This window comes from Xyrauchen texanus, chromosome 29 (genome assembly GCF_025860055.1).
Source record: "Xyrauchen texanus isolate HMW12.3.18 chromosome 29, RBS_HiC_50CHRs, whole genome shotgun sequence".
Taxonomy (NCBI): domain Eukaryota; kingdom Metazoa; phylum Chordata; class Actinopteri; order Cypriniformes; family Catostomidae; genus Xyrauchen; species Xyrauchen texanus.
This window is the reverse complement of record NC_068304.1, coordinates 14,021,629-14,035,887: the sequence shown is the minus strand read 5'-3', so window position 1 is coordinate 14,035,887 and position 14,259 is coordinate 14,021,629. Positions and strand designations below refer to the sequence as shown.

Below are 14,259 nucleotides of genomic sequence, written 5' to 3'. Positions count from 1 at the left end.
TTTTGTTCTTCTAACAAAAGGAAACTGCTCCTAGAAAAACAGATTGGGTGTGTGAATGTGTGTGTGTTTGTGAGGAATGAGGAAAAGTGTTTGTTGACCAAAAGAGAAAAGACTTATGTACAAAAAATCAACACATTTGAATTTGTATTTATTGAACACCTTTTGTTTTATGAATTTGCAGGTCTTACTCCAATGAACAGGTGATTTCAGTAACAACACGACACAAAGGTGATTTTGACAGTAACAGCAAAAATGCAGGTTAACATCGTGACACTCATTAGCTGTTCTTTATTTAAAAATACATGGATACATTCACAGATATATTCAGTTTTATAGTTTTATAGATTAAATCAGATCTGACATCCTGATTTAATCTGCATGAACATTCAGAGGAGAGGAGGAGATGGTGTCATTTTGTCAGTTTTTTCACTAGCTCAAGTTCCTCCACTGGTTTCCACTGCTGGTTAATAGTTATAAGCTGAAAAGATAAACAACAGAGACATTTAAGCAGCTAGATGGAACTAAGCATACACTTTTAATATTTAATAAGCAATGCAAAGCATGATGGAATAGATGTGAGTGTTGCAGTGTAATGTTGAGACTTTATAGTGGATTGAATTTTAGTGACTCTTTTACCTTCTGTGGTTTTGATGGATCGAGTCTCTCCCAGGGCTCAGGGTTTCTGGTCTTGTTTAAACTGCAGTAGTCAATAAACATTATATTAAGCATACTAAAACTCACTGGTAAATGCCCATATACATGTGTTACACATTTTAATTAGGCAAGGAATCAACATGATTAACTTAAATTTACATAACAAAAAAACAAACAAATGTACTCTTGTTTTGTAAACAGTTTATAACCAATAATAATAATAATGGACATTTTAGTAAGTAATAAAGATCTAATTTCCTTACATGACATCAGGTTTGGTGAATAAAAAGTAAATTGAGGCTGTTGCTGCTCCAAGTGCAGCAAAACCAACAAACCCAATCAAAGGAATCAACTAGAAAGATGAAAAATATATTAATAATGAGGACATGAAACAGATACAATAATAATCCACTGCAGTGCAGACTGTTGTTGAAATTATCTTCACCTCCTTCCTCTTGTTAAGCATTTGTAGAAATCCACCAGACATCTTTCAACAGCTATGAGCTTTCCTATCGAAAACAAAATCCACAATGTATCTTTTACAATCAAGAGTAGGCTAATGTAGCTCCAGTGCCTGTACTGAGAACCAAAAGTTGAATGAGTCAAACATGATGAGAGTTAAGAGACCTGTGATGAAGTTGAATTGAAGATGCAGCAACATCCTGACTGTGCGCGCATATAACACATCGAAACGCGTTTATTGGCACGTACACACAGGCGCATCAGTTCGTGACATACAGTATTTACACTATCATGCGCTTCACCTTGATAGTGAAACTATGTAAACAGCTCTGTGCTGTGCGCGCCCCCTGCTGGACTCAACGAGAGAAGCACGGGGAATGTAATATCCGAATGGCGAATCGTCCTTTTGATTCGATTCATTTTATTCACTCGATATAAGCGATTCGAAAAGTGTTTCAGTCAACAGTAAGTTGCATTAGTTACTGCGGTGTATCTCCTCATCATAGACTGCACCAGATTTGCCCGTTCTTGCTGTTAGGGCTCTAGCACTCACCCTCTGATCCAACAGGTCCCAGACGTGCTCAGTGGGATTGAGATCCAGGCTCTTCGCTGGCCATGGCAGAACACTGACATTCCTGTCTTGCAGGAAATCATGCACAGAACAAGCAGTATGACATTGTCATGCTGGAGGGTCATGTCAGGTTTTGTCTCACCAGGTTTGATGGTCGGACTCGCATTTATCTTCGAAGGAATGAGCATTACACCGAGGCCTGTACTCTGGAGCAGGATAGATTTGGAGGTGGAGGGTCCATCATGGTCCGGGGCGGTGTGTCACAGCATCATCGGACTGAGCTTGTTGTCATTGCAGGCAATCTCATCACTATGTGTTACAGAGAAGATATCCTCCTCCCTCATGTGGTACCCTTCCTACAGGCTCATCCTGACATGACCTTCCAGCATGACAAACATAGGCGGAGTTTGACATTCGAGCCAGGGGGAAAAAAAAAAAAAAAAAAATTGTAGCAGCTGGGACCTGCATGGCTTATTAATAGACCTTTTTCACACTCCAGGTTTTGGAACGCGGAAGTAAACGATTGCAGGGTAAACTTCGACAGCGGTGAATGGGAGATCACAGCAAATATTATTTTCACTTACCCATTTGCCCCAAGACCAAAAGAAAAAATCAACTATTACGTTTGAATGACTTTCCAGAAAAGGAGAAAAATAGAGAGTGGTGGAATAAGACGTTAAAATTTCAGATGATGCCAAATTTACTGTCACTCCCTCAACAGCTTTAATAGAAACCCCTCACAGCTGTGGTAATTAATTTTTAACGAATTCCATGGTAATATAACACAAAGCATAATGTTATAAATTTACTCTCAATATTTTAAAAATTAATAAAATAAAATTATTCGTGAGATTTACGCTGCTACATAAGGCGGAAACGCGTCATCGCCGTCTGTGAAAAAGGTCTATTGGGGAACTCAGCACTAGCACATATGGACAAAACAAACATGCTAAATAAACACATATTTATTTTTAACCCAAGAAAAAAACAGTAGGCCTACAATACAATCATATTTGTAAACCGGTAGAACTTCGCATAAACAGCCACATGACTTCGCATCGCATCTTCGTTCGGAACTTCGGACACAATTAGGATCAATGAAATGTGGACCACTTTTGCACTGTTAAAATATTATCTTCATCCAAAACGAAAAGATTTTTAAAGTTTTTCTTTCCTTTTTTCAAAACACATTGTGGTAATGAGAGGGATTAAAAAACAAGTTAGGCCTATATTTCGCATTTTGTTGTACTTCATGAAACACTTAAAACATTTTGAGAGGGAAAAATTAACAGTCACACAATACTCTCCACTTTTGAAACACATTGTGGCAAAGTTATATTTCGCATTTTGTTGTAGCCTACTTCATGAAACATTTGGGACAGCTGTGTTTTTCTCCAAGATCATCTTTGTTGGGGTTACCTGCAGCTAGCGCATCTGTGGGCGTGGAGTGAACGTCAGTACTGCTAGCGGTTGCTGCTGCTGATCCAGAGCTGCTCGGTGTTCCCTCCAATTTCACAGCAGTGTCTGTTTGCATATCGTCATCATCGGTTACTGTTGTTTGTGTTGTATCCTTAGATCCCGATGACTGACTATTTGTGTCATTTGGAGCTCGACGTTTTAAAAATCTCCTTATGCCCATATTTTGGTGTAACGAGTCCGACCACATAACTGCGCTATTACATGGTAGCTGAGAATCGCTGGATTTACGTTAGCCTATCACATGACCCAGAGCCCTGATTTTTTTTTTTTACTAAAGCAGTATATAAAATCAGATGTATTACCTACCACCATTTAGTTGTTTTGTTTTATTTAAAATATTTATAATATCTTTTTTTTAAACAATGCAATATGTTTTTTTGTTGAAAAAATGCAATTACCCGTTTCAGCCACCAGGGGGGGCAATGCTCCCCCTGCCCCCCCGCAAACTCCGCGCCTGATGACAAAGCCACCAGCCATACTGCTGCTACTGTGCAAGATTTCCTGCAAGACAGGTATGTCACTGTTCTGCCATAGCCAGCGAAAAGCCCGGATCTCAATCACATTAGGCACGTCTGGGATCGGAGGATGAGGGCTAGGGCCATTTCCCCCAGAAATGTCCAGGAACTTGCAAGTGCCATGGTGGAAGTGTGGGGTAACATCTCACAGAAAGAACTGGCAAATCTGGTGTAGTTCATGAGGAGATGCACTGCAGTACTTAAAGCAGCTGGTGGCCACACCAGACACTGACTGTTACTTTTTATTTAGCAAAAATATAGTCATAAACATAATTATATAAATATAATATATATTATAATTAAGCCTATTTTTAGGACTATTATGATTTTCTTGCATTGCTTTTTTTCTTCATGCTAAATATAATTTAGTGGGGGCGAGGTCATGGCCAAGCATTCGTCTGCGGAGAGATTAAGCGGGAGGCAATGGATCAAACTCAAAAAGTTATTTTATTTTACAAAAACTCAAGCAGAGCCGGCCCAAGGCATAAGCGAACTAAGCGGCTGCTTAGGGCCCCGTGGCCACCAGGGCTTGATTTTGTTTTTGTGATATACAATGTCAATGGACAATGGTAATTATACAAAAACGCAATATTAAAGTTAACGGGCTGCTGGATGCAAGCACATTCAGACAGCAATGTCACAAAAAAGGACATATTCCTCTGGTGCAGAAAAAAGGAAAAAGAAGAAAACAGAGGAAGAGAAAAACAGCAAGATAAAGGTATGTTAAGTTGCTGGCTATGTTACGAGCTAACATTAGCTGGCTAGTTAGTTAACATAGCCTAGCATATCTTCTTTTTTAGGAAAGTTTGATTAAACATCCGTAAATAGCCTTTACATCTTAATATATTATAGTACAACATATTACTTTGCACTGGCGACCTGTCCAGGGTGTCCCCCGCCTTTCGCCCAATGTTAGCTGGGATAGGCTACAGCCCCCCGCGACCCTGTACACAGGATAAGCGGTTGACGATGGATGGATGGATGGATATTACTTTGCTAGTTTTAGATTAAAGTTTTTGTCTTCTGTGTAAAAATAACTTTCCTGGGTATATATTTTTTGTAATAAAAATAAGCTTCTGTTCCATAAACTGAATTATTTACATTAGTCTACCATTTTGGGGTCTTTGCTATTATATTCCAATATCATTATGCCTCAGTTAGCTAGTTATAGATTAAGAGTTGTTGTTTTAGGAGTACAGATGACCTGCTGTGTATAATAATTTGTGTTGAGAAAATAACATTCTGTTCTGTCAAATATGTACTCTTATGAAACTTCCCTAGGAGCACTGTTGAAATATTTTGGAGGTGGGGCACAACCGATGCCACCTGCCCCAAGTTCCAGTGCTACAGCTGATGATGATTTTTCAACAATCCCAGATCAATATATTTATATGGATAAACCATGCCTTTTGTGAGACCTTTTTTTTTGTTTTTGACAGACAGTTGCATTACCTTCTAATATGACATCTAACATGTCTAGCTTTTATTATTATTATTTTCATCTTTCATCAGGTCCATCCTCTGCAGGCGAGAAGCACTTCCCAGCACGTGCATCCACTGATCTTACTGTTCCATGTCTGTTTCAACCTCAGCGGATCTGGCAAGATAAAAGCACAGCAGCCTTTGTATTTGCTCAGTTACTGTAGAATATCCTGAGATTAATATTTATAATTATAATTATTAATGTAATTTCCTTCTACTTTTGTGGTCATTTGGATCAATGTCACATCTACCCCCTTAGCAACTTCCAGCCTACACCATGGATCAGCAGCTCCTCCAGTTGACCCAGCTGAGTGGTCATCTATCCTGTCCGACTCAGAAAGGACTGATCTGGTAAGCAGAGGGCCACTGCCTATAAAGGAAAACTTCACATTCCCTGAAAAACCTGATGGCCGAAGCTTCCACTACACCTACACCTACAGAAAATTAATTAATGGGGAAATAATGTAAGTGGAGCTGGTCACTTATTCAAAAAGAAATGATGCAGTGTGCAGCTTCTGCTGCATATTGTTCTCTAGGAAGTCCACAAAACTGGTAACAGAGGGATAACAAGATTGGGTAAATATAGGTGTGCTACTGTTACAATTAAAACCGTAAAAGGGTAAAATCATGCCAGGCAGACATTGGTATGTTGTAAGCAACACAGCTACAACTAATACAATTGATAAGGGGTGTGTTAGATTTATAGTGTGCGAATAATCATGCATTGACTATATTCAATCATATTGGCGGCACCGAGGGGCCCCCAAATCAAATTCTGCTTAGGGCCCCATAAAGGCTTGGGCATGCCCTGCACTCAAGCACAATGTTGATTCAAACAGCACTCTTTCGGGGTATGTGAAGCTCTCTCTTCCTCTCTGGGGTTTTGGGCAACCTTTTATCTCCCACCTCACACTGTGAACAGAGAAATCACAATTAGCAGCAATTAATCTCAGGTGAAACCCCTTACCGCTTCCTCTCTCCCCAGAGGAATGTTCGGCCATGCCCTTACCCCCACAATTTATTTTTTATTTATTTTGATTTTGGGGTGAAATGTGACCTGCAGATGTTCTAGACAAGTTTTGTGAGATTTACCCTCATATATAAATTGTAGACCGTCTGTAACTGTATAAATAAAGAGAAAGCAGCTGTATCTGTGACCTGATGCTGTCTCGTTTCCTCCTGTTCTCCTCCCTCGAACTGAACGACATTTCTGCGGCTCCTCCGTATCTCACGGGTCTGAAACCCGACTCCGTCCGGCTCAGTCAACAGATCAGACAGAACCTGCGACTGAACGCTGTGAGAGGAACCGCTGTCTGCTCGAGAACCCACCATACCGTCAGTTTCACTGAGGAACACGATGAAGGGAGCGCACGCACGTGCCTGAACAAACAACTTACACAGAAAGAGACAGAGACAATGTCAACATTGAGCCCGTGAGAAAGACACACTAGAAACCAGCAATTATTGCAGTTTATATGACAGAAGCATCAAATCACTGTCAGTGCAGCTGTAAGTGTATCATACCTGTGCAGGTATTTTCTCTGAGTCGCCCACATAAAGAGAGAATAGTTAAAGCATTTTGCAGATCTTTTTTTATTTTAATAGAATTTCATAGAAAAACAAAGACTGTATGCCAATAGATACAAGTTAAAAGCACTAATATTACATTGTAACGTAAGGGGGCATCATAGCCACACTGGGTGCACTGAAACCCCCCCAGAACTGCTGTCACAGATGTCATTCGCCATGGCAACAGGAGGAACTCTGGATAAGATCTGAACGGCAGTGACAGTTTCATCTCACTGAGCCTGGATTGTGGATTTTATTATTGATTATTGTTTTTGTGTTTCTGTCTGTACAGTAATTATGTAGTGACCAAATTAACTTAATGATTTGAATACTGTGATGCCTTTTAAACTGTATTAAAGGAGTTTCCTTGTAAACTGGACAATTGATGACTGCTTTTCATTCACAAAATGCTCCAACTGATACATTTTTCTTTGTAAAGAATATTTTTTTAAGGTTTGGTTTTATTATTTGTCACATATGTATTACATACATGTGATGTAATGTAGTGATACATTTTTCCTCGTCCCACAGTGCAACAACAATCAGAACCAACAATAAACTAAGGACATACACCCACATAATGATACAAATAAAATAAAATATAGTAGAAATATGCAAAATATTCAGAACTGTACAGAGTATACAGAACTATACAGTGTGCACAATGTTTTGTACATTAACATATAATTAAAATTAATCTGTAAGCACAATTAATATCAAAATTATCCCAGTGGTTACATCCATGTCTTCAGAAATGATTTGATATGTGTGTGTGAGAAACAATATTAATGTCCTTTTTTAATATAAATTCTCCTCCCTTCCCAGTTGGTGGCCATACACAAAATATTTAAAAATACTGTCAAAAACACAAGAAGAAGAAATTTAAAGTGGAGATTTAAAATAAACAAAATACTTATATATTGATCTTTTTCTCACCCACACCTATCATATCGCTTCAGAAGACATGGATTTAAATGGATAGATAATTTTTGGGAGAACTATACATTTAATAATTCATAATAATTAAGTAAATAATAATTAATGCATAAGCCTTAAAAAACAAATCCAAATTCAGATATGTGTGTCCAGCCTTTTGTACATGTGGACTGTTTGTGTATTTAATGCATATGTGTTACATTATAATATCAGGTTTGACAATTGCAAAGCGCACTGAGATCACAGATCTGCCTCAGCTGGTCGATGCCTTCCACAGTCTGGTTGGTCTTGTGACGGTTCTTACCTGCATCGCCCACACCTGGACGTCCACCCAGCGGCTGATGTGCTGAAGATTGTGGCTTATCTGGGCACCTACATTGGTGGAGTGACCTTTAGTGGATCTCTGGTTGCTTGTGGAAAACTACAAGGTGAAATCATTACACAATAACAATGTTTGTTAAGAACAGTTTATATGAGATGTTCTGTCTAGTATCTGATTTTATGAGACCAGTAAGAGCTACAAAATAAGAAGTGACTGGTATTAGGTAATTTCTGTCTCTTTTATTGGCACTCAAGTTCTTGAAAGTTTAAGAGATGGCAGATAAGAGGCAGAAGGCTTTATTTGATCATTATCTTTCAAGAATATTCCATGACATCCACAACCACTTAGCAGCAATAAAACCTTAATGTTCAAGAATACAGTATTATTTTCAAAATGTTTTGGTCTGTATATTTTAGGCTGGACACCTCACAGATGTTCATCATAAATGTTATTGTGTAAAACCTTTGGTCTTCACTTACTGGTGATTTTATTTTCCTCACAATAGACTGTAATCATTTAATCTGGAGGAAGAGAGATGTTTAGACGTGTGTGTGTGTGTGTGTGTGTGTGTGTGTGTGAGCATGTATTTATCACTTTGTGGGGACCAAATGTCCCCATAAGGATAGTAAAACCCGAAATGTTTGACCTTGTGGGGACATTTTGTTGCTTTCCATGAGGAAAACAGCTTATAAATCATACTAAATTATGTTTTTTGAAAATGTAAAAATGCAGAAAGTTTTCTGTGAGGGTTAGGTTTAGGGGTAGGGTTAGGTTTAGGGGATAGAATATAAAGTTTGTACAGTATAAAAACCATTATGTCTATGGAAAGTCCCCATAAAACATGGAAACACAACGTGTGTGTGCGTGTGTATTGTCAGGTATATTGGACTCGGCTGCTCTGTTGATGCCGGGGCAGCACATGTTGAATGCGAGTCTGATGGCGGCATCAGTGGGGGGCATGATGCCCTTCATGTTGAGTAACAGTTTCAACACAGGCATGGGCTGTCTGCTGGGAGTAAAATCACTGAAAACCCTAAATTAATTTAGGAAAAATCTGAGTAACATGAAGTTGAGTGTTCGTGTGTGTGTAGGGTGTAACGCTCACAGCAGCTATAGGAGGGGCTGATATGCTCGTAGATATTACGGTGTTAAATAGTTACTCTGGCTGGGCTCTGTGCACTGAGGGATTCTTATTGGACGATAACCTCATGACCATTGTGGGCGTTCTGATTGGCTCGTCTGGTGCCATCCTGTCTTACATCATATGTGTGGTGAGTAAACATGGAGGATTATAATAAACGAGAATAAATAAAGCTCAGTTTCTCTGAATCTGCAGTTTGTGGTGTTCCTGCAGGCCATGAATCGGTCTCTTCCAAATGTCATTCTTGGAGGATATGGAACCACCTCCAGCCCATGGAGATTGTCGGCACACACACAGATGTGAACATGGAGCAGTCCATCGAAATGATCAAAGAGGCCAATACTATCATCATAACACCTGGTGTGACACACACAAACATTTATAGAGCCATGAGTTGAATTATGCAGGTTATTAACAGGGTTTCCACAGTCATGGAAAAACTTTTTAAAAAGGTTTATTTTTACAATTCTGTTTGGTGAATCTACTGCCACAGAAATGACATGCTTTAGCTTTAAACATTATATGTTTAAGAATGAGTGTGAAAAAAAAATCACTTACTGAATCTGTCAGTGTAATATTTTATTTATCTTGTCATGAACATGTAAAGCCCGTAAACTTTTTATTTATTTTTTATTTATTTAACCCTTATTTAACCAGGGAAATAAAGTCTCTTTTACGAAGGAGCCCTGGCCAAGAAAGCCGCAATAAAAGTTTCACATAAAATACAAAATATACAATAAACATGCAAAACATAATACATTAACAATACAAAACAGCCACGCTTAAAAAAAAAAAAAAAAAAAAAATTTAAAATACAATGGCCTTACAAAAGTTAGAGATCAAATGTAACAAATTACAATACAATAGGCTTATCCTAATTTGGGAAGCAGGGACAGGTGCCCATTGTGCCTGCTTCCCGATACTTTACTAGCCTCTTAAAGTGACCAAAGGAGACCAAGTTATCAAGTTTTAAGTCATTCTGTAATAGGTTCCACGCTGATGGAGCAGAAATTCTAAATGCTTGCTTCCCTAACTCTGTTCGAGCCCTAGGCACAATCATGTGGAGATTATCATTAGACCGCAGAGAGCGAATGCTGGGCTTGAAGGACATAAGCCTACATAAATAAGGGGGCAATGTCCCAATAATGGATTTATATATAAACAATCACCACCGGGTTAGCTTGCGCTGAGCAAGGGAAGGCCACTGGACCAGATCATACAGAGTGCAACAATGTGTAAAGGGTTTGCACCCTGTAATGAATCTCAGTGCGCCATGATAAACTGAATCCAGTTGGTGCAAATATTTATTTGGGGCGTGCATATATTTTACATAGAGAAAAATCCAAAACTTGCGTTATGATGGTGACGAATATCTACAGTACAAGTTCATCCACTTAGAATGTCTCACCTCTAAGATAATGATTAAGACCAGAGGTTTTCAAACTTTTTTTATACCAAGGACCCCCAAATATGACCACAGTACGATTGCATAAGCTTGAAAACGCAGATATTTATCTGACGGTTAACTGATGGTTTATTTATAATTAAGTAGGTTTATGGTGTTGTAGTAAGTTTATAGTCATTTTGTTATGTAACTTAAAGAAATATCAACCAAAATAAATGAGATCCCATTAAGTTTGTCAAATATAATTATTCACAATATGAATTTTGAATGTTCTAGTCTAATATGTCAAATGTAAGTTCTATTGTTTAGAAGCATAAAAATAAAAATAAATTCCCCACAAAAATCAATGTATGTGTATACTGTAAACAGTATATATATATAAAATATTGTTTTCTTTTTTTAAATCTTGTATTTATCTTTTATTCTTAAAATATTTCCTTACATGTGTTCAACAGATCCAATCAATGTTCAATGGAAATTATTTATTGTTAGTATAATACAATAGCTTTTGTTCCTCTTTGTACATTTGTTATGCACAATTTCTAAATAGTGATCTTATGACAAAATAAGGTGGGTAAGTGACAAAATATCAGTATCAGTCTATATATATATATATATTTTTTTTTTTTTTTTGGGTATCGTATCATCCAAAAATGTTTAAATTGGTGTAATCCTATTGATTTGGAAAATATTTAGCATACGTTGTAGTACGTTGACAGTGTATCTTTTCTCTACACAATAATTAAGTAATGTTAAATGGATGAACTTAAAGAGAAACATTTAGATTAAACTGAATTGTCAATAATGTCAAATTCGGTAAATATAGTTTTTAATTTATTTTACTTTTTTCCATATATGAACATATTTTTCTTTTTCTGAAATGCTGCACTTTCCTTGGATTGCATGTCCCTGTGTGCTTTTATTTAGTGGATCTCAACCGGGGGGTCAGAACCCACTAGGGGGCCTGAGCACACCTCCAGGGGACTAATTTCTTCAAATTATTTAAAATAAGGTAGATTATTATAATTTTTGTGTAATAATTATAAATGTACTTATTGAAAATGCTAAAATAAAATTAATAACTCCCTTCAACAGATTGCTTTTTATGAATATACAGTTCTAGACATTTCTTGAATTACAAAATGTATTATGATTAATTGTTTTAATCTATTGATGCTAATAGTTTCTTACATAACATTTTTTTGGGGGAAAAGATGTCATCATTACAGTAGAAGTATCAGAGGAAATATCTTCTAATAGATATCTTATAAATGTCTAATAGCCTACATGGGGGGCCTTCAAATATTTTCTCAGACAGTGGGGGTCCTTGGAATAAAAAAGGTTGAGAACTTCTGCTAGTGCATTACTGTTAACACAATCTTTGCTTTTTAAAAGATTTGTCAAAATTATTTACTGTGGCAATCAGCATAATAACACAAATTCTACTGAGAGTACTGAACTTGCAATGAACCCATAAAATTCACTTTAGTTCCTTTTTCAGATCAAAGCTGTGTGATCACTAGAGGTCATTGTTTCTTAAAACACTCCAGAACTCCGACACAAACAGAGACACACTCCCAACCGACTCCAATGAAACACAGAACATATTACAACACACACACACACACACACACACACACACACGTAGTGTTTCCATGTTTTATGGGGACTTTCCATAGACATAATGGTTTTTATACTGTACAAACTTTATATTCTATCCCCTAAACCTAACCCTACCCCTAAACCTAACCCTCACAGAAAACTTTCTGCATTTTTACATTTTCAAAAAACATAATTTAGTATGATTTATAAGCTGTTTTCCTCATGGGGACCGACAAAATGTCCCCACAAGGTCAAAAATTTCGGGTTTTACTATCCTTATGGGGACATTTGGTCCCCACAAAGTGATAAATACACGCACACACACACACACACACACACACACACACACACACACACACACACACACACACACACACAATCACATCTGTTTCTGTCCTCCAAACACACCTGCATTAAACCGCAGCCCCTCAGGGGGCCACAGCAGAGAACAAACCATTAAACTCCACTGACACAAACAACTACAAAAAATTTGATTAAAGAACAAGAGAGAAACTTGATAAGTACCAGAGACTGATGTAGAGAGGTTGAACAGTGTAAAGAGTCTGACCATCCCAGAGAGACCCAATCAAAGACGCAGATTACTCCTGAATACCCCCCAAACACATAGCACATCCAGTGCCGCCCCCTCTAACACCCCACCCTCAAACTCACCCCACATCACCCCAACTGTACCCCACACTCAAGCACAGGTCACATATCTGTGCTTGTGCGTGTCTTGCCTCTACACGCGATCATCATGGAGTTGTTCTGCAGGGAGACATCTGGGCTTTAGGAAACTCTGCAATCTGAATCTAATCAAACGGATTTCCCCGAATGTCTGTGCACGCACACGGCGATGACACAATTCTCCACGCTCCTCCAGTTATTAGCAGTAAACTTGAAGCAAATGTAGATCTTTAAACATCAAATAAAAGGGATTTAGGGGATTCTGAAATTACCTCACACTGTTTAAAGCTCTAGAAAGAAAACAAAAGATTAATAACAGAATCCCAACTTACATGATTCACACACTCTAACTGCCAAATGTGTGTGTGTGTGTGTTCTCTGTGACAGGCTGGGGTCTGTGTGGAGCAAAGGCGTAGTATCCCATCGCTGACATGGTGAAGATGTTGAGAGAACAGGGCAAGACTGTGATGTCAGATACACAGACTACTTCAAAACTGCACACACGAAAGCTCAACTCACGGTCACACACTCCTCCAGCTGAGTTGTTTGGTTCATTCGATCTGGTGTGGAGCTCAGATTTAGCCCAACATCAAGACACATCACAACCTCTTAAATGAGGGATATAATCAAAATATCCTTCATACATCATCTCACGACAAATTCTAACATTTTATATCCAGAGTTTTTAATTTCCTCAGGTCTTGGCAGGTCAACAGCTTGATTGTGTTAGAACGAAGACAAAACAAATCTGTAACTGATAAAAGAGCTGATAAAACCATGGCCGTTCTGTAAATAAAGAGAAAAAGGGTCAAACATTTGGGCAGTATTTATATGAGAGCCACGCAGATGGTGGAATAAAAGACTCTGAATTCATAGCATCAAGAATAAACTCTCACACATCCTCTGAAATGTTACTTTTGTCATTCCTGTTTATTGTGTTGTGACAGGATCCTGACACCAATGTTCTGTGTTTGAGCACATGGCATAGAGCAGGGCTCTTCAACTACTTTATTATGGGGGCCAGATTATCCATATTAAAACTTGGCAGGCAGGGGGCCCAACTTTTTTCTGTATTCATCTTAGCTAGCACTTTAATCGCAATTACATGTTACTAAAAAACACCTTTAATACTGTGCATTTATTAATATTAAAATAGTTACAGGGTAAAATGTACATTTAAATTATAATTTTTTTAAGGTCTGGCTGTTTCTGAAATTGTCGAAGGAGTTGCAGGATACTGTCCACCAGCTGTGGTGACGGTGATGGTTTCATTGACCATGAGTCCAGAGTGATACCTATGAACTTCACAGATTGACTCTGAGTTAGCAGATTCTTACTGAAATTTACAGTGAGGCCCAGCCGGGTAACATGGGAAATCAGCAGAGTGGTTTCTTCTGCTGCCAGCTCTTGAGATGGAGTGCAGAGGAGCCAGTT

The 14,259-nt window shown here is 38.1% G+C and overlaps 1 protein-coding gene and 1 pseudogene across 2 annotated transcripts; one reads left to right on the top strand and one right to left on the bottom strand.

Annotated features, from left to right (window-relative positions):
- Positions 1-273: 273 nt before the first annotated feature.
- c29h15orf48 (chromosome 29 C15orf48 homolog) lies at positions 274-1,376 on the bottom strand. Of its 2 annotated transcripts, XM_052097641.1 has the most exons (5): positions 1,282-1,376; positions 1,100-1,163; positions 918-1,006; positions 637-697; positions 274-478 (listed from the first exon to the last, which is right to left on the bottom strand). In XM_052097641.1, exons 2-5 carry the CDS (start codon positions 1,139-1,141, stop codon positions 410-412), a joined length of 261 nt encoding a protein of 86 aa, XP_051953601.1. In that variant the 5' UTR covers positions 1,142-1,163; positions 1,282-1,376; the 3' UTR covers positions 274-409. The 2 variants fall into 2 exon arrangements, with proteins under 2 accessions (XP_051953601.1, XP_051953600.1); XM_052097640.1 differs by lacking the exon at positions 1,282-1,376 and having other exon boundaries at positions 1,100-1,275.
- A 5,262-nt stretch (positions 1,377-6,638) lies between these two features.
- Positions 6,639-13,442, top strand: LOC127623001 (NAD(P) transhydrogenase, mitochondrial-like; annotated as a pseudogene).
- Positions 13,443-14,259: the final 817 nt, after the last annotated feature.

Excerpts from the sequence above, each read along its gene's own strand:
- c29h15orf48 (XM_052097641.1), bottom strand. The coding sequence starts at position 1,141 with ATGTCTGGTGGATTTCTACAAATGCTTAACAAGAGGAAGGAG. Across the intron at positions 1,007-1,099 it reads TGCTTAACAAGAGGAAGGAG|TTGATTCCTTTGATTGGGTT; the intron begins GTGAAGATAATT and ends TCATCTTTCTAG. Across the intron at positions 698-917 it reads TTCACCAAACCTGATGTCAT|TTTAAACAAGACCAGAAACC; the intron begins GTAAGGAAATTA and ends TGACTACTGCAG.